General features: G+C 32.0%; 2 protein-coding genes across 3 annotated transcripts; one reads left to right on the plus strand and one right to left on the minus strand.

Moving 5' to 3' along the window:
* Positions 1-13: 13 nt before the first annotated feature.
* LOC108338232 (uncharacterized) lies at positions 14-20,625 on the plus strand. 2 transcript variants are annotated; one of them, XM_017574994.2, is made up of 22 exons: positions 14-333; positions 1,523-1,651; positions 1,781-1,948; positions 2,028-2,111; positions 2,366-2,416; positions 6,608-6,664; positions 6,746-6,828; positions 6,945-7,068; positions 7,145-7,204; positions 8,477-8,719; positions 9,432-9,576; positions 10,596-10,723; positions 10,997-11,044; positions 11,132-11,262; positions 14,077-14,159; positions 15,343-15,446; positions 16,954-17,024; positions 17,891-18,201; positions 18,418-18,608; positions 19,638-19,807; positions 19,898-20,003; positions 20,145-20,625. In XM_017574994.2, the coding sequence occupies exons 1-19, from the start codon at positions 136-138 to the stop codon at positions 18,573-18,575; spliced, it is 2,376 nt and encodes a 791-aa protein (XP_017430483.1). In that variant the 5' UTR covers positions 14-135; the 3' UTR covers positions 18,576-18,608; positions 19,638-19,807; positions 19,898-20,003; positions 20,145-20,625. The 2 variants fall into 2 exon arrangements, with proteins under 2 accessions (XP_017430483.1, XP_017430482.1); XM_017574993.2 differs by having other exon boundaries at positions 19,898-19,982.
* A 2,786-nt stretch (positions 20,626-23,411) lies between these two features.
* Positions 23,412-24,913, minus strand: LOC108337633 (uncharacterized). Its single transcript, XM_017574198.2, has 2 exons — positions 24,567-24,913; positions 23,412-24,231 (listed from the first exon to the last, which is right to left on the minus strand). The coding sequence occupies exons 1-2, from the start codon at positions 24,726-24,728 to the stop codon at positions 23,641-23,643; spliced, it is 753 nt and encodes a 250-aa protein (XP_017429687.1). The 5' UTR covers positions 24,729-24,913; the 3' UTR covers positions 23,412-23,640.
* Positions 24,914-27,979: the final 3,066 nt, after the last annotated feature.

Consider the following 27,979-nt stretch of genomic DNA (forward strand, 5'->3'; position numbering starts at 1 on the left):
TCACCAGCGAAAGTTGTTGTAATGAGTAATCCTGCTCTAACTGTTGTGGTGTTGCTTCCTCTGCTCATCCTCTCAGCACCATTGCTGTGCAATCTTTAGAACCCAATTGTTCGAAGAAATACCCTTGACATAAAAATGCTATCTTTCGCAATAACCATACCTGTTGTTCCAGTAATCACCATTAACAAATGGAAGCAGAGACATCTGCAAAGGCTAAGGCAAAGGGTTTCAGCTTCTATTCACCATGACAGCCTCAGAGTCCTCGAATGGGACAAGCTTTGCGATGTAGTCGCTTCCTTCGCCACCACTTCTTTGGGTCGTCAGGCCCTCAAGGTCCCTTTTTTCAGCCTTTTTTCCTATGTTTGGTTGGGTTGAGTTGAGTCCATTGAAATTTATGCAAATGGATGAATGAAATAATATTATATTTAATTGGTTGGAGTTCAAGACCGAGTATTCGTTTAATTTCTTATGCCTGTTGAGCTTTTTGGAAAAAGTTTGATATTGAATGAATTTGGTTTTGATTAGAATTGATTTTAGAGGGAAGAAGCAAGGGAATAGAAAAAGCTCAATATACGATCTCTGATTAAACACAAAAGCTACTTAAAGTTACTTCAACTCAAAATCAATTTTGGATTCATTAACAATTCTTCAACATGGGACTGATTTTGTGAACATTTACTTAAAATTACGATAGCTGATATTTTCATCGTGATTTTGAATGACTCAACATGAAACCAAACATTTAAAGTTGGGATAGAATTCATTTTGCTCAAATAGATTATGCATGTGAAATGTGTGTTAAATTAACCTCAAGAACGTATTTAACGTTGAAATGTGAGCACGGTGTAAAAATAATAATTGCTGGTGTAAAACAAATAGGCTATCTAAACTAAATAATGAAATTACAACTTTTTCCTATTTTATTCCAAATTTTCCCATTCAATTACATTCCACTTTCCGTTATGTTTATGTTTAAAGGGGGTCCGAGGTCTCTGCTCCACTTGCTTGCTCTCTTCCTGTGTAAAATGATTCAGATCTCCTTCCCTGATCGGTTCATCGGAGTGACCTCGGCGGAGTGACCTGCAAGGAAACACTCTGACACTCAAGTTAGTGGGGGTGTCTTCCAAGGTCTCCTATCAAATTAGAAAAAATCAAATGTACCTGGTCATTAGTGCTGTATTTATAGGCTTTGTAATCATCCGGCCCATTGGACGTCATTTAATGCCCTTTAATGCAATAAATCTTGTGCCTAATCATTCGCTAACGTCTTTATATCCGGCATAATGGGCCTGATATTACCCATTAATTAGCTATAAATGCCTTTCGCACGATATAGGGGTTACTCACCTTTAATACACATTAATGCCATTAACTGCCTTCCGATCGGTTATTCACTGCTGCGTTGGTCACCTCCGGTGGATCGCCCTCAACGCCCAGTACCGATCGTCCACCTTATATAGTACACGTTAGATATGTAAACATGTCTTATTCCATATTATGATGTCGTGTGTTCATGTGACAGGACCAGCTATGGTCTCTGAATCAAACTTTCGAAGAAAGTCTTGCCCTTCTCGAGGAAACCAATGCTGCTGTTGAAATGCACAGGCATGGCACTCTCAGATTGCACTTGGGGCACCTTGATGCTATGCTGGTCAGTAACCAATGTGTATAAATTGGTTCCTTTTATAGTTATTATATTTAATATTTGCAATTAAACACAAAACAGTTCTTCATATTTCTGTTTTCTTTTCTGCCAAGTTGCTAATCAAGGTTCCTGTAGGTCAAAACCGCCATTCAACATGCCCGGAGAAGTACACCAGTGAGTGGCAGTGAGGCACGGGCCATTGTCACTCTTCTGCAGTGTGCTGAAATTTTGCAGGGTGATCTCAAGGCTGCAATTAAGGAAGACAAAGATTGGCATGGTCGTTTCATGCCTCTTACAGAACTGGTAAATTGAGATTTTGAACGTGTCATTCATGTATAATTAATGTTTCTGGCTTTTTTCACTCACCTAAACATGCTTGCAGATATTGGAATTTGTCATCAATCGGTCCTTAATTAAAGTGATAGAGCAAGTTGTTGATGAAGATGGATCTATTAAGGACTCTGCGGTTTGTTTCATGTCTTCTTCAAGTTTCCCCTTTTGTAGTTCTGCATATTGTGACAGTGGTTAGCCACTCATTTTATTTGGTTTGAGGTGGCATAGATTTTCATAAAATTTTTTTAGCATTCTTTTGTAAACATTTTCAAAGAAGAGAATACTTTAGCTATGCATCTTTCTTTTCTTGTCATACAGCTGACTGTCAGTTTTACATTGTTCACTTTATGCAAAAGAATTTGTAACATAAACACATATTCTTCTTAGAGTCCAGCCCTTAAACATTCGCGACAACAAGTGCAAGTGATAGAGAGAAAGGTAACTCTTGTTTATTTTTACTATTTTTATTACTGTTGGTTCTGTACATACTGGCTCCACCAAAGATGTATATAGTTTAAAAGTTTTTAGTTGAGATTTAGATTTGAATGTTTGACAAAGAAATTAGTCAACAGAAAGATTTATTTATGGCTATCTCAGGTATTTAGATAAAAAATAGAATAGAGAAAAAAAATTAGCACTCTGTTATAGGTAAACTTACACTACTGGTCTATGTGGATGTCATGATTATTGTAGGAGTCGATGAAACAATAATTTGCTTTAAATGAAAATTTGGTGGCCTAATTTGAAATGAAAGATCAAGTAAAACTTCAGTATTTCCTAGGAGTAGAGGTTACTTTTCAAAAAATGGAATTCTCATCTCCCAAAAGAGAATTTGTACTTTATCTCCTCAAAGAAATAGGTAAGTTGGGATGTTAAACCTCAAAAGATGAAATATTACTTATGCAGTTAGTGTGGTAAACTAATTTATGCATGGTCCAAGAGAAAGACACATGCAAACAGTTGACAAAATTCTTCATTACTTGAAGTTAAACCTAAGAAAGGGAATACTCTTTAGGAAAAGACAACACTTTGACCCGAAGATATTTACTGATGCAGACTATGTAGGTTCTCTTATTGGCAAAAAAATCTACCTCTAGGTGTTGTAGATTTCTAGGAGAAGTTTGGTGACATGGGGAAGCAAAAAAATAGAATAGGGTATCCTGTTCTAGTGTAGAAGCTGAATTTGGATCCCATGCTCAAGGTGTGTATGAAGTACTCTAGATGAAGATCATATTAGATAACCTTAAAATAAATGTTGACATACCTATGCAATTGTGCTATGATAACAATTCAGCCATGAACATTGCTCACAATCAAGTACAACATTACAGGACCAAAAATATTGGAATTGATAAGCACTTCATCAACAAAGATAATCTTGACAGAGGTATGATGGTTACAACCCATGTTCCTATAGGACTAGATTTTAGTTAGCAAACATCTTTGCTATAGGACTCGCTCAGGCAGATTCTAATATCTTGTAGATAAGTTGGAAATTATCTATATTCATTTATCAACTTTAGGGGGAGTGTGGTATATATGGGATCAGTAGGATAAAAATATTCTAATATCTCTGTATAATAATATGAAAAAATATTCCTAGAATCTGCACATTCATTCCAACAAATTTTATTTATTTTTTTAAGAAAATGTGATTGTTGCATATAGAGTTGAGGATGTAACTAGCTGGATTGTATTAATAAAATATTTCTTCATTCCCTCCTACTATTTAAGTGTTTTTGAAAATTTCCTTAAATGATCCAAACCCAGTTTCAAGTCGACATTCAAGTCCTTAGAACTAACAATGGTAAGGAGTACCTCCATAATGCTCTCTGTTAGAGATATAAATGTAAACATTCAGTTACTCAGCTGGAAGTTAGTAAGTTATTTGTTTTTCTGTCTGGGGGTAAAGAAACCAGATCTCACGTGTTGTTATGAATTAAAGCACTATACTCCTGTTTCATAGTTGGAACACAATTTGGATTATTCATTGCCTTTTAACACTACAAGGCTGATTAAAAACACTGAAGGATGAATTTTAGGATTATGAAGACTGGATTTAGATCGTGTTTGCATAGAGTAACTATTAGGAGGCTTTGGTAGAGACTTAGATTCTGATTCATTAGATAGGGTATCCAAATTTTAGGTGAGAGAAAACAGAGAAAGGGTTAGCAGGAAGAGAATGGATAATAATTGCATTGAATGAGAAAGAAGATACAAGCTGAGCATATATAGGCTCAACAAGAGGCTGCAACAGTAACTAACTGATCATAGCACTAAAACAGATATCTAACTAACATCCAGTTAAATAACTGAATGTTTATATTTATATCTCTAATGCTCTCAAAGATAAAGAACTAACAGTCCACTCAAGGAAAAAGAAAACTAAAACTGAGGCAGAAATGTGCACACTTATGAGGCAAAACCTAGATTCTGATCAATATTCAGAACCTAAAAATAATCACTAGGTAACACATTTTCTCGGTTCTCCTTCAAATTTAATGTTGATGAATTGGACTTAATGATGAGTTCATAAATGGAAATCAATAAAATGAGCAAGAGTAAGCAATTCCAAGAAAAATAACATGACAAAATACTTACTCCCAAAAATAGTTTTTAGTTTTTTATTTCTGATTTTGTATATCTTGGGTTCGTAATTAAGTGATGCTTTTATTTTATTTTCTTGGTGTAATTAGTAGTTAGTAGAGTAGATGTTTACGGGCTAATCCAAGCAAATGCAAAATTTCGACCAAAGAAGAGAGGCGTGTACTTGGAGGTTCATGGTGTAAAGAGAAGGCAAGGAAAACGTGACTACTTGGAGAAATAATGACTACTTGGATCAAAGAAAGAATAGCCCAAGCGTCACACATACCTCTCTAATTTTCGGTGCAACCAAAGGGGAATTTGAATTTTTAAAATTCAAATTTCCCTCCATACATTTTCCTCCAAGGATTATTAGTTTAGGATTTGCACTTACATTTAGATTTGATTTGAAAGATAGCTTCTCCTATAAGTATCCATGTTTCTTCTCTTGTAAAACACTTTTGATATATTGAATTGAGAGAGAATTCTTGACAATAAGCGTGAAGGAAGTTCTTTGAGTTTTATCCTGATTCTTAGGAGTCAAGTGGTGATTCTTCACATGGAGCTTGTCTTGGAGAAGCATGAAGTCCTTTTCCTCTTCTACAAGTGGTGCTCCATTCTCCATCTCTTAAGTGTTCTCATCTTTTCTATTTGTTTTCTCATTTCCATTTCCACCATTATCTTGTTCATTCTTGTCATGTTGAAGTTCTTTTGTTCTTGCTCTACTCATAGATGCAAACTTTCACACGTACATAATTCTATGGATTAAATTCGTGTTTAGTGGTGGACATCTTTGAGTTACTTTGCTTTTCTTAAATCCTTAAACAAGGTTAAATAAATCAAGTTCTCATGCCATTTCTAGCTAATTCATAAGTAGATTCATATCACTTACATATTGCCTTAAGGAAAGGGGTGAGGTCATGCACCCAACACCCAATTGAAAATCGTGAGTATTTTGAGAGGGTTGTCACAAAAATATAGGGTTTTTTGTCACCACCTTGGATTGCACCTATACACCTATGGAATTATATGTGAAAATTGGAGTTGAAGAGAGTCCACCCCTGGACAAGCGATAATACTAAAGACTGGTTCAAAGACTTGTCAATCTAACATACACTTAGATTGTCATTGGTCAGTCTATTAGCACGGTAAGACCATACATGAATGGCCCAACAAGGCACACATGAGAGGGGTAAACCGTTTCTGACAATACCTTAATAAAGCACCGAGAAGAGGGCTCATATCAAGAACTCGACTGCTAACGTAGAAAAATTTTCTGATGCAAATTGGGCTGGGTCGGTGACTGACAGAAAGACAACTTGTGGGTACTGCTCATTTGTTTGGGAGAAACTAGTTACTTGAAGATGTAAGACACAATTTTTTGTTGCTAGGAGTATTGCAGAAGCTGTGTTCAGAGCTATGTCCCGTGGAATTTGTGAAGGAATATAGATACAAAGAATGCTTTAAGAGCTTAACGTCCATATACTAATTATACAATGAGTTTATTATGCAATAATAGAGCTGCCAGTAGCACTGCAAAAGGTTTTGTGCATCTTGATAGAATAAAACATGTGGAAATTGATTAGGAGAACGTTGAATTCAGATTTGGAGTTAATACTGATATAATATTGTTGAAAATTAAGGAAAGAAACCAGAATCAAGGTATTTTTGTATATGGAAATCAATCAAGATTAATACAGTCTGATTTATGCTGTTAATGCTGGATGTAATTAGAATGTCTTTCCTTCTTTATAGCTACAGCAGTTATATGAATAATTATTTTCCTGATTTTTAGGCCAAATTAGTGTACAGAATTATTCTCCTCTTCCAATTTATACCTCACCATTGAACCCGTTCTATATCTGTTAAATATATTCTCTTCTCCACATTGTTGTTATTTTGCAGTGAATTCTTTCGCACACTTAATATGTAATATGGTGTATTAGTATATCTATATTGTCAGACATGCAATATATGTATGTTTATTTTACTTTATAAGAGTTCATTTTATACATTCCATTATGATTATTTAATTCCTATGTTCAGGTAAAACAGCTAATAGAGAACATAATCAGGAGTGAAAGGAGTGAAACCTCAATTCTTGTAAGATTCACTTGACTCTACATGTATTTCTTTTCCGTATAATTGTTTCTTTCTGTGTTGATTTTGTAACAAATCAAACAGGAAATGAATAATGTAGATGGCAGGTGGTGCATAAAAGTTGATTCTAGACAAAAGACAAGTTTTAAGGGTCTATTATTGTCCAGGTGCACAAAATTTTATCAACATAACTTTGATCATTTATTGTTCATGAAATAATGTTTGTTAATAAAGCTAGTATGTACACGTAAATTCCATTCCTTAAGATAGTATTTGTTGGCAGTGGATCAGGAATTGGAAGTACTATAGAGCCACTTTCTGTTGTGCCTTTAAATGATGAGTTGCAGCGAGCAAGAAGTTCAGTGGAAAAGGCTGAAGCAGATGTGCTTTTGACATTAACCAAAAAGGTTATGAATGTCATATTATAAAGATTTTAATGGTCACGTTCTTTTCTTCTCATATGATGTCTTAATTTGTGTACAGATGCAGTTGGACGTTGAAGATATTGAAAAGATATTGAACAGTTTGGTTCAACTAGATGTGGTAAATACCTAGTGGTTTTTTTAAAGTGAAGTGGATCACTACTTTTCATTTTCTCTCTTTATAATCCACCATATGCACTTATTCACCTATGAGATTCATTTTGTTTATGTTACAAATATGATTTGATTACATTAAATAGGGAGATATATTTGATTACATTAAATAGGGAGATATGATATAATTTGATGGGAAATATCTTACCACATATTTTCCATTATTAGATATTGAATTTTGTTTATTATTATTGTACTTCTTCTTCGTTATAAATAAGAAAACTCGTGTATAAACAACACAAGGAATTCATTATATTTCTTATTGGTTTGTTTCTTCTTGCTGGAAGTTCTCGCGTTGACTAGAAAGAAATAAGGTAGATTCACATTATATTAGTAGGTGCAAACCTCACCTTACAAGTTGGTTTTGTAAGGTTGAGTTAAACTTAAAATCTACTTCTTAACAGTCCCTTAAGCCACAGGTCCTAGGATCTGAACTTGAATATGATATCATGTTAAGAAGTGGACTTTAAGCCTAAGTTAATGTCTAGTCACCCATTAATATCTAATTCTACGCACGAGATGTATATGTCTCGGTGTGAGGGGGGTGTGTTGGAAGTCCCATGTCAGCTAGAAATAAGGCAGATTCACAGTATATAAGTAAGTGCAAACCTTACCTGACAACCGATTATGAGATTGAGTTAGGTGACATTGTATTAGAGCGATACCATCTTCCGCCACTTCATTTGTTACTAATCCTTTCAACATAATATCAAAAGCCTAAAATGAAAGGAACTAAAATCCGAGCTTTACCTATGGGTCACCAGCTCTAGGATCCAATGTCCTACAAAACTAACTATTTACATAGACAAAGACAAAGACAACACGACCAAAAACAAGACTTAGGAGACTAGACAACTTCTGTGCAATTTTTTAAGCTTCAATTTTTTATACTAGGCTTAGTTTCCACATATGCTTTTAGGATTCCACAATATTTTTCTTTTGAACAAATTTTGTGTTTGTTCTGATCACTTTTTATTGCATCTGACATTAAGAGGTCCAATGGAGTTGACTATACTTATGACTGCCCTTAAAATTACTTATGACTATACTTAAAATAATAGTGTTAGTGTAAGTGTAAACTTAGAATTTACTGCCCCCATGGCTACCCCACTTAATTGCTTACAGACTAAAGAGCTTGCTTTGGTAGGTATATTTGATGACATGATAATCTTTCTTATTGTTGGAAAAGACAGTCATTAATGTGGATCCTATTATGCAGATTAATGCTCGTGCTACTTATGGACTTTCATTTGGAGGGTCAAGTCCGCATATATTTTTGCCAGACAGGAGCAGCGCTTCTACTACAGATGCCTTCTCAAGGAGGAATGAAAATTCCTATGGACCATTACCCAAAAAAAGGGAATGGAAGTTGTATCTTTTAAAAGCTTATCATCCTCTTTTGCTCCATAGGCATAGGGAGAATTTGCGGAAGACCAAAAAGGACGTCAATCTTGCTACATCAGTTAAGTCAAAGATGCCACATGTTAAGTTTAAAGAAAAGGGGCTGGGGGACTTGAGAGGAGATAAACACTACATACTAATTTATACTCTCTTGATAGACTTAGTGAAGACTACTATCTCCCTAGGATTATATGTGATGCAACTAACGCCTATGAACACTAAACGTGTTTAAACATGTGACACATGAAAAATATATTTCGTTAGTGCTTTATTGGGGGATGCATTTAAGAAAATGTATTTTGAAAAACAGAAAACCACTGTTTTGTTCATATTAATTTGTGTCCCCTATTTATCGTTTTATTGATGAATGGATGGGAGAGTGGTTTCTATTCCTTGGTCGGAAATCTTTGATAAAAGGCATTCGTGTTGATTGTCTGTAATATTGCACGCTTTTCAATCTAGGTAGGCTTAAAAAACAAGGTCTTCCTGATTGTTGCTTATATTGATCAATTACTTCCATTTACCTCTTATTTTCTTCCCAAGAGAAAATTTCAGGAAAATTTTTGACAAAAGGAATACATCATAAAGAGGAGAAATGTAACTTGGGGTTTTAGGAAATTGCCTTAGGGTTCTTCCACTGAAAACAATGTATATGATATTTTATTTTGTTTTTCTGGACATTTGATATGCTGTTTGAAACTTTGAATGTTTTTATTTTATGTGCTTATCATGCATTTGGTGATTACTCATGATAAAGTACTTCTGCTAGTCAGGATGGCACAGACAATGCCCTACCAGTAGCAGTTGATTTTTTGGTGTCTAAGAAAACTCGTGTTATAGTTATAACTGGTCCTAATACTGGTGGTAAAACCATATGTTTGAAGACTGTAGGATTGGCTGCTATGATGGCAAAATCAGGTATGTTCATTTAATTTAAATTATTGAGAGCCTATTGATATTTAACCTTTGGTTTCTTGACATGGTTTGGTTTTTTTGCTGGACATGAATATCCTGTGACATCTTCCTCAAACCTGGACATGATAATTTGGAGGGGGAGTGAATCATTTGATTTGTGATCTAATTTCAATTAATTCACTGTCTTCTCATTCATGAAATATACATCATAATAACTTACAACCTCTTATATTTTAAAAGGAATAAGTTAACTATTTATGTACTAGGTGTATTTTAAGAAATTTGTAGTTATAGCTTGCTAACATATTCCTTCTAAAAGAATAAGTGTATGCTAGCAAACTCTATACGCCCACCTGTTTTTTAGGAGTATTCTTGATATAAACTCATGACCTACTATTCACCAAGGTACAACTTTACCATTGCAATAGGAAGCAGATGCTCACAAAGATGTTGTTGAGTTTAATGTTGGCAACATGGGAATGGCTAATATTTATTCCCAAGGTTGAGGGGGAGTATTAGAAATCAACCCCTAATAAATTATAGGAGAATCACTATTGTAGTTCTTCAGAGAGAGAGAAAGGAAACAGAAAAAGGTTGTCTTTCAACTTGTCTTAGTCTCAGACCTAGTTGTCAATGTCTCAGAAAAGGGCTACCTACGGAGGGTTCTGATCAGTGGAAAGTTCTGACTAACAGGAAGTTGAGTGAAGTGTCACCAAGTAAAAAGTTGTCAGGACATCACCTCTTAGAGACGAGGCTCTAATAGGAAGTTCGGTATTATGTGGTGCTTAAGTCTCACATCGAGTAGTATGGAATGTTTGGTAAAATATTTAAGTGTTTGGTTCTTCCCCTTTAATAGTTAGGGTAAGTTCCTCAAGTATTGGTGTACTTATCAGTATACCATTGTTATTCATGAATACGTTATGTAGGATTAATTTGTGAAATCATATATTTGAATCAAATAAGTGTTGTGTTTGTTCTGTTTAAATATTTGAATTTTATGCTCAGAATCTGCAATGTTGCAGGTCTCTATGTTCTTGCTTCAGAATCTGCAAAAATTCCTTGGTTTGATTCTGTTTTTGCTGACATTGGTGATGAGCAGTCCTTATCACAATCTTTGTCTACGTTCTCTGGCCATTTAAAGCAGATAAGTGTAAGTAATAATGTTTTAATTATGTATAACTTAAATGCTGAAGACCCTTTCGTTATGTTTTTCAATTTCTGTTATTGCTTATATATTTCATACCTCTATGCATAATAACAGAGCTATGATTAAATTGATTGACTTAAAAACATTTCAGTTTAGTGTTATCAGTAAATTTTGAATGTTGATATTTTCAGGTTATGGTAACGAGTGACAATTTTCCTTAATTATTTTCAAAATTTGAAAGAAAATCTTATTTCGCCTTCTAATTTTATCTTGCAGCATATTAAATTACAGGCAACGAGCCAATCGCTAGTGCTACTTGATGAGGCATGTATTTTTTGAGTTTAATTAACAGTTCGAATTGGTAATGTCATATACGTATGTGATGGATAGTACTTTGTTTGCAATTGTTAGGTTGGTGCAGGAACAAACCCTCTTGAAGGAGCAGCGCTAGGAATGTCATTGTTGGAATCTTTTGCTCATGATAGTTGTTTGTTAACTATGGCAACGACTCATCATGGTGAATTAAAAACTCTAAAATACAGGTAGTCATTACAAATGAGAACAGCTTAAAAATATTGATTTTGGATATACTACATAGAATTTTCTTCGCCTGTAAAATAGAGAAAGATAAACAAAGAAATAGAATCAAAATCATTGGAAACAAATTTTAGTCTAATTGGGATGTACCCATCTTTTCAAGGGTGCAAATACCTAAATTCGACTCATTGCCATTGCAACTTTACCCAACCAACAAATAAGAAATTTCACATCATTAAACAACTAAGGTCAATAATAATGAAATTCTTTTATTCTTTTTAAATGATTGGCACCATTATAATACTTGAACTATTGATGAAAATAAAGAATTATTTTATTGATAATCATTACACCAATTACATTCCCTTAATCTCTATCTAGAATAATCAAAACCTCTAATAAAGGAAATAAAAATGTGCTGAATTGAATAGGAATATTTTTTAAGATATGTTTTCCTAATTACTATGGTGATATTAAAAATACTTTCTCTCCTAATAGTCTTCTAGTTACAACACTTTCCCACAAGTTGGTAGATGAACATCAACCATGTCCAACTTGCCTAAAAGATCCTAGAATTTACACGGAAGAAGCCCTTTGCTGAAAATGTTTGTTATTTGCAATCTACAGGAACATGATTTGTAACTACTAGGCCCCTGTCAAGATTATCTTTGATGAAATGCTTGTCAATTTCAATATATTTGGTCTTATCATATTGGACTGAACTATGGACAATGCTCTTGGTTGACTTGTTATTCATAATACAATTACATAGGATGTCAATCCTTATTTTAAGGTCATCAAATATGATCTTCATTTGAAATCTTTCACACACCTTGAGCAAGGGCTTGAAATTCAGCTTTTGCATTAGAAGAATATAGTTTATCCTGCTTTGGAAGATGAATCCCTTATTTTTAATACACAACCTATATTCCAAGGAAATACTTAGATTTTCCTAGGTCTTTCATATTAAATTGGGCTGCCAATTTCTCCTTTAAAGCCAGTTTCTATGTTTCATTATCTTTTGCAATAATCATGTCATCAACATAGACCAATAGTAGTGTAAGTTTACATGTAATGGAGTGCTTTGTGAATATAGTATGAACTCCTTGGTTTTGTTTATATCATAAGGAAACCATTGCTTTTTGTGAATCTCCCAAATCATGCTCCTGGAGTTGTTCAAGATCGTGTAAGGAATTGTTTAGGTGGCACACTTTTTTCCTTCCACTGTAAGCTTCCGATTTGGGAGAGATTCCCAAGTCTTTTATGATGAAGCCATATTTGGGAATTTTCCCATGTTTTTTATGTTCCTTGTTGGCTTATGACATATGTTTTGTTTTGGACCTTGGATTCCAACAGATATAACACACTCTATATAGTGCACACTGCTCCTTATTCAAGAATTCAAATCTTATGTAAGCTTTTTGTGTAGAGATAAGACTATTGGTCAGGTGTGGGATATATAAAACATCCTTTAATACAATAGACTATCACCATTTGCAACTATAATAAGTTGTTATGTAGTCATTTTGACATATTATACATACACTATCACCATTTTGACTATAATAAGAAGTTGTGATTAGTTGCTCCTAAATCAAGAATCCAAACACCCTAAATCAACGGGTCAATAGTATTGAATATAATCTTACCTTTCATGGGTAGGGTATATGATATAAAGGACTTAGTCATTGATTCAACATTTTTTTCTCAAGTGGTTAATTTCCTCTTTAGAAGCCTTCGTACCAAATATTGAAAATTACAAGACAAAGAGATAATAAAAATCCAACCCTTATCGATTTGATTACTAAAAAAAAAAAAACTATTTTTCAAAAGAACCAAATTAGGATCAAATAAGACATCACCACCCCCTTGGTGTTCAAAAAGTCACAACCACTGTATCTATGGAGGCGGTGAGTGAGGCACACCACCAACCTTAACAATTGTTAAGAAGTGGACTTAAGCGTAATTGAACCCTACAAAACCAGACTTTAAGCGTAATTGAACCATACAAAACCGGCTTGTAAGGTAAGGTTTGCATCCACTTATATACTATAAACTTGCCTTATCTCTACTCGATGTGGGATTTCCAACACACCCCCCTCACGCCGAGGTATATACATCTTGAGCGTGAGACTAGACATTAATGGATAGTCCGATAGCGGCCTGATAATGGGTGGCACGATAGGCCCAACAAACAATAAATCTCGCTAGGATAAGCTCAAACTCATGGCTCTGATACCATGAAGTGAACTTTAAGCCTAATTGGACCCACTTATATAGTATAAACTTGTCTTATCTCTAGTCAATGTGGAATCTCCGGCAACATTGATGATGAACAACGACAATGACAGTTGATAACGAGGCAGAGGAATCAAAGCTCCCAAGATTGAGAGCTCTAATACCAACGTGAATTATGTAAGAAAGTAAAGAATTATTCTATTGATAACCATCACAATAATTACATTCTCACCGTCTCTATTTGTAATAAACAAAACCTTTAAAAAAGGAAATAAAAATATACTAAAATGAATAATAAGAATATTCTAAAGTTTTTCTTTTCCAGATTAATTACTATGAAGATATTGAGAATATTTTTTATGCTAATGATCTGCTAATTACATGAATAATTCACTGATAATTCTGAACTTCTGTACAAATGGATCAGATTTAATTTAAATCCATTGTTCGGATGTTTGTTTTCTATGCATCTTTTCTTCAATGCGTTTAAAATATATGATTCTTTTACTTGTATTCTCATGAAAAGTACAAAATCGTGATCTCTAGTTCTGCTTTGACATTTGACTTTTATTCATGAGCAGTGATGAAGCCTTTGAAAATGCATGTATGGAGTTTGATGAAGTGAATTTGAAGCCAACTTACAAGATTCTGTGGGGTGTTCCAGGTAAGCACTCTCTGACTCATGCATAATGAAAATGAATTCAAATTTGTTTATGCCTTTCACTTGTTTTCTAATATCCTGTTGTATGTTTGGATTCATCTCCTTTGTGTGTATGTTTGTGTTACGATCCTCTGTCAGAAAAGAAAAGAATAGGACCAAACATACACCAAATATTCCTTGTATTATTCAGTATGCCACAAACTCTGTCAGAACAAAACGAGATGCTATGTTTGGATTCATCTCCTTTTTGTGTATGTTTGTGTTACTTTTCCCTTTTTCTTCTTCTAACTCTCTAGAAAGGAATGTCTTCCAACATCTCATCAACCTCCAGAATAGATTCTCCCATCTTTTCTTACAACATTGATTATATTGAGAAGATGGACAGCTCTAACTATTCCAGTTGGTATTCGACACCGGGTTATGGTTAAGTGGGTTGAGCTACAAATCTCGTCTTACTATCACTACTGAATTCATTCCTACATAAAATCGTGAATTGCTTTTGTTACATGGAGCATGAGTTGCTTTTGCATTCAACAACCCCACTTTGTTTGGGTATAAGGACAAGATGTTCATGAACACTATAAAGGTCTTACAGACAAGTACTCGTGTACATTACCACTTTGTAAAGTGTGAATAGGGACACCAAATTGATGGTTGATTTCATTAAAAAGGGATTGATAAGTAGAAAATAATTTTGAACATCTTTAATTGAATATAATCACATGCAACGGGAACAGTCTTCTATAGAAGTAACAATATCTTGACTTTAATATAGAATCAATCTAATAAATCCTAATATCCACCGCTACTATATTTACAAGATTCTAGCAGGATGAAATAAAGCTTGAAGTGGTCATCAATTAAAACATGAGTGGTTCTTACAGTTCAGAACGACTTACATCTGGCTCAGAGATTCAACTGATGGTTTTTAAACTAAAGTTTTAATTGATTATGGATCAAATGATCACCACTTCGTAATACTCAGGATGGTTTGCACCTAGTACTGCACTTCAATTGTCAGTTTGCTAATGATTTGGAAGGCTGGACCATACCGGCTGATGGACCAGTTTCTGGTTTAAATTTTATGTTCTAAACAGGAAGTTGCATATTCAATGGACCATTTGAAATGTGGTAAGATGTAGTAGACACTTAATGTGTATAACTCGAAAAGAGATTTTCATTGTAGGGCGCTCAAATGCAATAAATATAGCTGAGAGGTTGGGACTACCATCTGTTGTTGTAGATACTGCTCGTAAGTTATATGGTTCTGCTAGTGCAGAGATAGATGAGGTATGAGTACTCTGAGATATATCTTAATTATATTTATTATTTGGAAATGGTTGTGTATGATATTCTAAGAGCATGATGTTTATTTATATTATTGTTTTAAATTCAAGTAATGAATTGCCTCCATATATTTACCACATTATTAATTCTAATTTTTTTACCTTGTATTTGGATAAGAAATTTCCCAATTTTTAAGATATTCAAATAGATTGAATTTGAATTGATCTCCCTTCAAATTGTTTCATTTTAAAAATGTTTTGTTTGGATAACTCAATTCAATTTCCTGAATATTAATTGCCTTCTTTGAATAGAGTATTTCAAGTACCACCAAATACAAAAATTATTTATATATCAAATAATTGTTAAAAATTAAAATATATCAAAATTGATTATCTTTTGCAGTCAATTTTAGTTGATGTTATTTTTTGGTCAAACTTCGTCAAGGTTTATTTTACTGATAGTCGTAAAACTTTTCCTTGATTAATATTAACCAATATTGTTTTCAGTTTATGTCGAATACAATTTAGGCTGAAATCAGTCAAAATTATTTTTTGCAAAGTTGATGATGATTGGGGTTTTGTGTCAACTTTTTTATCAATGTCAAGTGGAAAATTTCTCCAATCAACATTGGTAAAAAAGAAATCCTAATTAATGTTTGCTGAAAACTTTCTAGTTAACATTAGGGAAAAAAAATAACAAACTATTGATAACAAAATAACATATTTGTTGATAAAAAAATCACTGCAAACATTAACCAAAAAAAATAATCACAATAGACATTTGTTAAGAAGTAAGGTGAGATTTTCACCTACTTATTTACTATGAAATCGTCTTATCTCTAGTCGATGTGAGATTTCACCTACTTTTGCTAAAATAGGTTTTAACCCATAGCTCTGATACCATGTTAAGAAGTGGACTTTAAACCTAATTCAACTCTACAAAATCAGATTGTAAAGTGAGGTTTGAATCTATTTATATAATATGAAATCTCTTTATCTCTAGTCGATGTGAGACTTCTAACAATATCAATTGAAAAAAAATTAATTCACAACCACAATAAGTTAGTCTCTCTAATATTAGCCAAGGAAAACTCTAACTAATGTCAAGCAAGAAATAATAATGGTTTATAAAAAAAACGTTCTAACAACTTAAATCATAAAACAACTCCTAGTAACCTCAATAAGAAAAACCCAGGTCGACATCAACCAAAAAGTAGTTATCTCGACAATCTCTCAATCTTAGTCAAATGGATGATGTCCAAAACCAAAATTGGGCTGAGGGGATAATTCGAAGAGTAAAGTGGAATTTGAAATTATATAACTTTAAACAATCCAATTACTTTAATGGAAATTCAATTTCTTTTGAATTCCTTACCCAGACAGCGTATTTTACCATAAAGCATTTCAAATTCTTTAAAAAAATGAATTACCCTATTAATTGCCTATTCAAACACGCTATTAATGTATTGCAAATATTATAGTTGTTTTAACGTAGTTTATTTTTCATCTAGGTAATAACTGATATGGAAAGGTTGAAACAAAATTACCAAGAGCTGATGGATGAAGCGCGTAATTATCTGATGTGAGACTCTTTGCTTTAAAAAATATTAAATTCATTGCATGCTTTATCCCCGTATTTGTATTTCATGCAATATTTAAAAGAGAGGTCATTTCCTGATTACAACATGGGCACTTATTTCTGTATCGGAGTAAGCTCATTCAATTGTTAATGCATTCAAGGAAAAATGGATCAGGCTATCGTATTTACATCTTGCTTTAGTTGTGGACTGTTATTCTTTTTCTTTAGTTATTATCAGAATTGTCAATGGTTGTAATAAGGCTTCCATCTCTCTGTTTTAATAATTGGGGAGAATTTGTTAGACTAACCACCTGTAGGTTTTGTTAACCTGGGTTCTCTTCTATGCAATGGATGGAAATGTTGGTTAACGATGAAGGATTCATTTATTTGAGCATTGAACCAACCATATATTTAGTAACAGTAATTGTTAGTAATTAGTAATATATGCAAGAGTCTGTGTTATATATTAGTATTACTCGTAGATAATCCATTCAAAAAATTTTATTATGGAAATATAATTCTAGTAAACTTATTCAGATTCTTTAGTAGGGTCTTATCAGATTGCAAAAATGAGGAAAATGAGGATATCATCTTCCCATACTTGTATTATGACTAATTGTGCACAAACCATTTAGAATCGACTTAATTTTCTTTACTGATTCATTTCATGCCACTGGGTACTGCAGTTCTTTGCCTTAGCTTGTAATAATTAATTCTTGAAGATAATTATTAACATAATCATGAACAAGATCCACCATACCTTGTTCCTGATAATTATTAACAAGACCCATCTTTACGTTGGACTTGGAGCATATGTAAGTTTTTAATTGGTAATTTTCTTAGTGTTTTCTTTTTGTTTGTAACTGTAGGCACTCCAGAGGACTTTACAATAGTCTATTGAACACCAGAAGGAAGATTGTGAAACATAGTACTGATATACAATTAAAGAAGATGAGAGATGTATCTGAGGCTGCGGCAATGGCAAGATCCATCCTTCACAAGAAAGTGAGGGAGTTGGATGTATCAGCTAAGCAACCTCCACAGAACATTAAAACTATTAGCAGCTCTCATTTATCAGCAACCAACAAAAGCCAAACTGCAGCAAATAACAGAGAATCTGTTGTTGCTGATAGAAATACAGCTGCCGTAAAAGTTTTTAGTCAATCATCATCAGGTTCAGGTATGTGCAAAGATAATGAAACATTAGGGGTATAGAAGGAAACCTAACTGCAATGAGTTAATATATTTAATTTCTTGCATCTGAATTAAGAGTACTGCTCTAGTTTATTTTTACCTGCTGATAGCACACGGTAAAGTTATGCTGTCTAGTCTTAGAGTGAGGATTAGAATCATAGAAATATTGATGCAAATGTCATTCACCTTATTGATCTTGCAGATAAATCTAAGCCTCCCAAGGTTGGTGATAGTGTTCATATCTCTTCCCTTGGGAAAAAAGTGACGGTTTTAGAAGTAGATTCATCCAAAGGAGAAATTGTAGTTCAAGCTGGAATCATGAAGTTGAAGCTGAAACTAACTGACGTTCAGAGATCATAGAAGTAGGGAAACCATGACCAATGTCATAAATGAGTAAGTCTTTTCTGTTTGCATAGGATCATATGGTGTGTCTTTTTCTATCTGCATAGTAATAATAACCACCCTGCACCACATGAAAGTCCATATATTAATAGAAATTATGCAGCATCAAGTTTCGAGAATTAAAAGTTGATTTTTTATAATTTTTATTTTAGAAATCAGCACATTTTGTTGTGCAACTAAGTATAGACGGGGCCTTGGGCCTTACTCCATCCCTTGATTAGAGGTGGGTAAGGAGACCAGTCTGGCCCACTTAAGAACCAGTGGATCCCATGTTTTAAATGAACCAGATAAGTCTGATCTTTGAAATAAATGGCCTTCATTTGTTTTTGTATTGGATCGCCACAAAAGCCCCTTGATAAACAGACTAGTCCATAGACTCAATGATAATCCGAAAAAATGAAAAATATATCAATTTAAAAGAAATTTGTTTATTTTTTCTTTCCTTTGTTAGGATAAAATATATCAAACTAATATCTACTACATTAAAATCTATCAAGTCAAACTAAAATCTACTAAACTCAACAAAATTTCCTTTTTTAGTTTATTACTTATGTAATATTTTCATCTAAAATGCTGCAATATCAAGTCCACGGGTTTAACAGACCGAGCCTGTAAACTGATTATAATTATGCTGATTTCCAAAAACGAGTTTGTTATCTGTAAAGTCTGCACACTTAAGTATGGGTTCAAAAATTTGGATCTATATAGCCACCCTTTTCTGTGATGAACCAGCAATCCCGAATGTTTTTGCTATTAACCGAAGAAACATGAATAGTTTTGTATTGCATCTCTAGTGTGGTATCTCACATGAGAATCCTTTACACAAGTGCATCCATCTTGTACTAAATGTTAACTTTTAACTTATTAGAAGAATATATATGTAAGAAGAGAACACTAGACAATTTGATCATAGACTGCGACACCCAAACGGTTTTATTATTTTTATTTTTCATCTTTAACAACCCTTACCCTCTAGAAGTCCAAAATATATGTTTAACTTATTTGTATGCCCTTGAAAAGGGAAAATGTGCATTGAAAGTGCTATCATACGATGTGGCGTTGGAGGAAAAAAAGGTGGGGGGATTTTCAATATCAGAAACTTCAGTTCCTAGATTTAGCCGGATGTGTCAAACAATACAGTTTTGCAATGTCATCAGCTGTGCAAATAGTTGGCGTGCTAATTATGCAAGGTACATTTTCTTGATGATGCATACAAAATTCTATTGACTGATCTGCAATTTAAGCAACTTAAACTGTTTATGGTTTTGTCTCGTTGTCAGACTGTGAAATAAAGAAGAAAACAAGCTATTCAGTTGAAGTTGTGAACATCACATGGTGCTTGCTTGGTGGAAAGAACAGTGACAGGTATTCATAGAAAACAAAAAGGTTACGGTATTCTACCCTTTATTTCTTTTCACTTTATATTGAAATGAGCCCTCTTATTTTGTTAGGTGCGATTTATTTTTGGTACTGCTGATCGTATTATCTATAGAAATGAACCCCTTTGTTTTGTATTGTCTATTTTAGGCCTTTTTTGACACTGATGGAGATGGAATGTCCCTACTCTCTTGAAGAAGATTCTACCGGATTCCAATTATGTGATTGGATTCCTTTAACTGAAAAAACACCTTCCACGCCCTCCTTACAAAATCAATTTCTGAAAGGGGATCATGGCGTGACTGTAGAAACGCTTTTTTATCTGCTATAGTACAATGGCGATAACCAAGTCAGAATCTAGGATCTTGTACAAATCATCTCGATTCCCCAACCACTAGCCCCACCCTTGTGGCTTAGAAAGATTGAGTGTGGTAAAAACACAAGGTTGATGTACAAAACTAGTTTTCTTTTTTCCAACACAGTTTTGTGTAGGGTGTTTGTTTCTGCATCAAAATGTATGAAATGCAGTTTTTTTCATAAGCAACCTAGTGAAGTTTCTTTTTGTTCTTTTTAAGAAATAGAAGTGATTTTACCTTCTCAAATGCATGTCCAAACACATGTAATTATTGTAGTTTATTGCCCCCATCTACTGATTTAGTTTTAATTTCTTTTTGTGGTACTGTCAGGGAATAAACGGAGTAATTTTGTTGCTATTGCAAGTTGCAACTAGGCATGAGATACAGTAGCTTACTGGATCCGAGCTTTAAAAATATTTTCTTAAGAAAATGGCCAAGTTGGAAAACAATTACCTACTTGACTTTAACATAAAATAAAGTTGATCAAATTAAAAATGCAAAAGATTTTGAATTCAAAACTTCCACCAAGTTGGTGGAACTTCCTTCATCAAGCACTAATGGGTAGCTGAAAGGAAATCACCAACTAAGAAGGAGAAATTGATATACTATGCTTCTGTTCATGCAACTGCTAATGCCATGTGTTGCTTGGTATTTACGATTTTGTGGTTATAAAGCTTCAAATTTTACTGTCATTTTTCATTTGGGCATACAAGACTGTAATCAGAATTTTTGTTTTCACAAAGCTCAAGAGTCTTTCGTTTGAGTTGTGTTTTAGTTTGTAACAGAGTCACGACAATACCTTTTTCCACAAGATAATTAGTTAGTGGAATTAACTTTATGTTTTGAATTTGCATTGTGTTTTGACTTGGCTTCCTAAAAAATATTGCACATAACGAGGTATTCCAGCTTTACATCACACGCCACTAATGGAATTTGCTTTTGTACTAGTCCTTGTACTTTCTGCCATTGTTTATTTCTGCTGCATCATACACCACTACTGTTATCTTGCACAGATTCAATTAAATTTTCAAGCTGTTACCCATAGACCATAATTTTGAACATTTTACATGAGGCAATAGACATTAGTTTAAATTCTCAAGCTGAAAAATTTGTTGATTATTCTAAATTATACAACATTACCTGCAACAGTAGCAGGCATCAACTTCCCACAATAGGTAGTGACATATAAATATACATTCATTAAAATAACTAAATGCTTTAGCATCATACCATTCACTATAGCGTACTTTCTCTCTGTTTTAGTCTTGTATGTTCCTTGGATTACTGGTATGAAAAACTAGAGTGGTACTCAAGTTAAAATGTACTTGTGCTAGAAAAAGAAAACACATTAATTTTGCACAAGTTTAAGATTTTAGATGGATTGGACAATTCATAGAAGAGATTAAAATATTATCTTTTTAACTTAAAATTTCTAAAAAAAATAATGTAAATCGATCTGTTTATGCATAGTTTATTTTACTCATTTATATTTAATATAAAACGTCCATTGATTTTTTTTGCAATTAACAATTGTTGATGAATATAATCTTTTTATGTGTAAAGATGAATTGTTCACAACAAACCATTGTTGATGAATATACTCTTTCTATGTATAAAGAACTAACAACAATGATCAACACTAAGAAATTGAGTTACATAATTTTCCAAAAATGTGGAATACAAATTGGATTATTTTTCGTTAGGGCATTATATAGGGATGTCGTTAACAACTTTTTTTAATTATTGCAAAGGTATTTTCCAATTTAAGTATAATTTATTAAAAAAAAACAAGTAGATATTTTTATTATTGATCACAAATGTCCTATTTTATTGAATGAAAAAATTAAAGAGTTAAAAAAATTCAAATTAAGAGAGAAATAACGGGAATAAATTATTAAAAATCAAATATTTAAAATAACACCTATTTTTTTTTTAAATTTAACTGGAAGCAATAATTAAATTAGATAAAGAAAATATATTTGGAAAAAAATAAAAATAAAGAAAAAATTAATATAGAACAATTCTTTAAAGGTAGTTTAATTCAAGAATTAGATATTGATTTTATAAGTTAGAATTGAATTGTATAAAAAAATATATAAAATGGAGAAAAGCATCTATACCCACAATTAATTTAAATTAAAATATTTCTCTATTTTTAATTTTAATGCATTTTAAATCAAAATTGAAAACATTCTTATTTTCTCGTTTCACGCAAGAGAGAGACAGGGAACAGTCTACATTTTTTTTTCTAACATTATTCTTATTTAAATATTGTTAAAAGAAAGTATTAACGTTCTTCTTTACGTAATTCCATTAACTTTATATTCCGCCTTCTTAGTCTTAGGACGAAATTAACTCTCTATTTTGTATCAAACTACTATAATTTGCTTTAAAATTATTAAGCTAATTTAGTTTTTAAAAAGTGTGATATTATATATAATTATTTGATTTTTTATTTCTAATATGCACACATCTCGGAAATGATTTTTGATGTTTTATTTTAGCATTCACAGAATATTCTCTTTGCATCTTCGTCTCTGTTGAACTTCTTTTCACCATCAAATGAAAAAAAAAATGTATTATTTTCTATGGAAACTTTTTAAAATAATAAAAAATGTTTTTTTTTATTAATAAACTTTTGTAATAGTTACTGCTAGATATTCTTTATAGTCGACGGTGATATCTCACATAAGTTTTATAAAAAAAAATAAAAAAATACTGAACCTAAACGGAATATCGTTATTTGCGTTTTTGGTGGTGTGCAACATGACAAAACAGAAAAGAAAAAAAAAACAAAATATCTTCTTTTCCGGTACCAATTACATCTAATAACATCACAAGTCACAAATAAAAACCCATATTTATGCCATAAGTCTAAGTCACTCAAGCCTTCGAATAAAATTTGACCTTCTTATATATTATATTATGAAATTGTTTAATTTTAATCCACGGATTATCTGTCTTTTATGTGGGAATGGATGGTCGATGACCACTTCATAGTAAGATAGAATAATATGTTTAAAAAATAATAAGTCTTTGTTAGAATTGTTTTGATCCCATATTAAAAATATATATTTTAAATCTAATTTAATATCACCAATCACTATTCAATTAACCATTTATAAGAGTTCTCAGATGAAGTTTACATGCCATCAAATATTTTGCAGAAGTTGCATTGTTACACATATCTTACTAGCCTACACGCTAACCCATTAACACAATCAACCAAAGTTTAATTAACCATGTACCAGTCTATAACCACAAACAGAAAAATCAACCTACTTTAACACCTAATTATCCCTTCCAATTTCAACATCAACATGGTGTTTGTTCAATTGAAAAACTTGAGCAATGTGAGTGTCAGCAACCCCAGCACATCCACACTCAAATGTAACATCCAAGAAGTAGAGCATGAAAACAAGAGCAAAGGAAGTGCAGAACACTGGAATTGGTCCAAAGAGCCACATGAACAGAGGGAATGAGAAGTAAAAGGCACGCAAGCCAAGGGACCAGAAATAGCTGCCTCTGTTCACAGTGGTCGCAACATACTCAGCTGTGAGCATTTGGTGCCTCACATTTGAAGTCACTTTCTTGAAGGGCACGTTGATAAGGATACTTGCATGGCTATAGTACCTTATGGACTGAACATTCAGCAGAAATGCCAACAAGAAACACACCAATATGGAAAAGAACTTTATGGACAAACCAAGGTCGCTCCTGTCCCCAAAAACCTCAGACACCACGGTTTTCTTCTCATGCCCACTGCTCATCAACACAGCAATCAGGGAACTCAACATTATAGCTGTGGAAGCCAAAAGGGTCGATGCCATTATGTTGTTCCTCAATGATTGCACTGCTAGAACCCCATTCTTCGATACATCCTTCACACAGTATCATTCAAAATCAATTAATTTTAAAGCAAAATTATTGATTTTTACAGTAATTACTTTAAAAAATTATAGCAAAAGACTTTCTATCCTTGACCTATACCTCAAATAAGAAGAAGCAGGTTTGTGTGACTTGAAATCAAATGCACAGATAAAGCTGATGCTGTGTAAAACAAGGTCTAACTAAGACATGCAATGAGTAATATATACGTTCCCAAAACATGCGATGAGATTCAAGGTATATCAGTTTGAACCCAGAAACATAATTTTTGAAATTACGCAAAACCCAAGAATCAAAATCGAAACTTTTGAGCACCCACTGCACATACCTCCATCATGGCCTGGACCCAGATACGGCGATTGATTGCATTGACACCAATGACTGTTTTGGTGGGATGTTTCATGACTCGGTAGAAGAGCCAGAAATGATACACCGACATCATTAGTAGGCCACCAGGGACTAGTATGAAATCCAGATCCTTCTTTTCCATTGAATGACAATGTGTTAACGAATCTATTAACAAACCAAAGGGAAATGGCACACAGTAGAGATACAGAACAGAAAATGGATTTGGAGATTGAATGGTGAGGAAGATGAAAAAGTGATTATGGAAGATTGAAGAAAGAGAGGGGAAGTTGTACACGGGTATTGCCGTGAATGTATGGAAAGAAAATAATGAAATTTGGTATATATAGAACTATCAAACACATGGAGGAGTTATATGTCATGCACACCCACGCACCCAATCAAACACATGCCATTCCATTTTGACTCCCTATTTTCTAAAGTCATAATTGAATTCGGGTATAAATGAATTCAGGTAATGTCTGTATAATAAATATATATATTACTTAATAAACAATTTCAAAGTCATTAATCTATACACAATAATAAAAGTTTCATTATAATAAATAACTTTTGGGAAAATAAGTTGTTATTTAATTAAGTTGTTACTTAATAATAACATTTAAATTATTGTTTAACTTTAAATATATTTTGAATTAAATATTTATTTAGTTTTTAAATTTTATAATACAATTTAATTAAAAATAAATAGATATAATTTTTCTAATTCAATTACCTTAAATTTGTTCAACATGACATTGTATCTCAGATTGTCAGATTAAATTATTTATATCATTTTATACATTTTAGTCAAATATCAATACAAAATGTCATTTAACATTAAAATAAAAATTAATATCATCATGTTAGGTATGAAAATTTTAAACAAAAATAAATTTCAATTTTACATTTAAAAATTAAAATATATTTAACCAGTATATTTGTATATCTATACACTTAATATATATTTTTATCACACGAAATAAAATTTAATATCTCTTATTCAAGTACTATCTTTTCATTATTATTTTTTTCATTAATTTTACTTAACATGGGTTAATTTTTGTAAAATGATTTTTTTCTTGCTTTTATCAATAAGCCAAGACTATTATTACTTGACAATGAGTAATGATAAAGTAATATATTTTTACATTCATTTATTCATAGTATAAGAATTAAATGATTATAAAAAGATGAATTTTTATATTTTTTTTAAGAAAAAAAATAAAGGAATATAATATAAAATAAATATAGAAAAAATTATGTATGGAAATATCATTTGACATTTACAATAGTGATCCTGGCATGAGACATCTTTCTTCCACCTCCAACTGGCTGTCAAATTTCTAATATATATATTGAATGTTAATGATAGCTTGTTGAATTGTTTTGTATTTGTTCTTCCTCTTTTTATGGTAATGTGAAAGCTTGTTGTGACGACATAGGAATGCCATAGCCAATCCACTAACTTTCCCCACAAAACACTAATCTTATTAATCACTCTTTATATTCTCTAAAATTTTCTGTTTAACAACATTTATGCTATTTATTCTTTTCAAAATCAAATGTTACTCTTTACTTAATAATTAATATTGTCTTAAATTTGTTAATAGTTACAGATGTTTTGAGCACGTAACCATAGTAATGGTTACAAGTCAGTTTCACTTTAATTACTTTACTTTTCACTTAAAACGATGACTGAATAATCATTTCTGAGTGATTTAAGTTAATTATTTATTACATTTCTTTTAATGTATTTAATGTGTTATTATATTTTGTTCTCTTTCCTCATCACTATTTTCACTCAATGTATTAATTAAACCAACGATATAATCAGGAAAAAGAATTATTTTATATTTGGAATTTAAAAAATGACGAGTAAAAATTAACATTTTTTGTTGAAAAATGGACAACTAACAAAAATAAGAAAAGGAATATGTATTGTCTTAAATATTTAGAGAAAAATTTATTGTATTCTAACGAATCCTTCTCTCTTTTTTATCAATACGTCTCTCTTTTTTAGATGTGACTTTTTGACGTTTAACTAAACAAATAAAAAAAAAAGGTAACTTATACAATTTTAATAAACTGATTTATTTTTTCGTACAATATCTTTATCATTTTCACATTGTTTTACATTGAAAATATCACTGATAATAATGTATTTTCTCTCTTTATATAAAAACATCAATTATTTATTTCTTATAAAATAATTTATTTCCTCTCTATATAATAGAGTATTAACTTTTCTTTCTCCATCCAAATGCTTGTAATAGAGTATATGAAGTGTATTTTCTTTTATTTCAATGAAAATAAGTTTCTTTCTATAAAAAAAATATAATTGGTCAAACAATAGTTAATGTAGTTTTAAATTTAACAAACAATAAACAAATTTTGAATAAAAAAGCTAAGAATTAAAAAGGAATATTGAGAGTAACTAAAAGAATAATTGATATTTTGTTAGAATGACAGTTAATAGAAATCATTTTTTTAAATACTGCACTTAAAAATGATAGGGAATAATTCATTTACCCTTAAATCTTTAATATTTTAGCTTTTCAATTTTATTTTCGATCTCTTGATGTTGTCATTCTTGATATTTCTTAATTTTCTTTTCATATATATACCTCTACGTAAATGTAATATGTCTTTTTCTATGTGTAACATGAGCGAATGATTAAAGTTCATGGGTGAGAGCATTTCAAATTAAATATATCATTTGCTAGTTATATTAACTTTTTTTTTAAAATATACAATCATCTTAAAGCATAAAGAGTTTAAGCATGACGTGAGTTTTCTTTCAAATATTTCTTAGAGGCTAAAATTTGTTTATATATATATATATATATATATATATATATATATATATATATATATATATATATATATATACTAACGTTGTGTTTGTTTGTATGGAATGTTTTGTTCATGATTATTCGTGATGAGAGATTACATAGATTTTGAGTCTTCGTATCTTAACTCAATTTTACGTTGATTGAGAATGAAATGACCAAAATGTCCACAGAGACTTTATCCGATTCCAAGCTCTCACCACAAAACGCTACGAGCTATATCCGATTATCTAAGGACGTGTATTTGATTACGAGACAACGTATTGGATTCTACAGGAACTCTATTCGATTACAGTCCCTCTTATTTGGTTTCACAAAGGTGTATTTGAATTCACCTTGCGTTAGTTGATTCCAAACGCGACTTATTTAGTTCCAAAGTCCTTTATTCAGTTACACGAGCTTGGATTAGGTTTTTACAATAATTTTTACAATTATAGATATTATTAATAATTACCATTTTATATTACTTTTACTAATAAGAACATTATGATAATCTTTAATTTCTATCAATTAAATTATTTTTTTATTTATCATATTAGTCAAA

The sequence above is a fragment of the Vigna angularis genome, chromosome 7 (genome assembly GCF_016808095.1).
Source record: "Vigna angularis cultivar LongXiaoDou No.4 chromosome 7, ASM1680809v1, whole genome shotgun sequence".
Classification (NCBI taxonomy): Eukaryota; Viridiplantae; Streptophyta; class Magnoliopsida; order Fabales; family Fabaceae; genus Vigna; species Vigna angularis.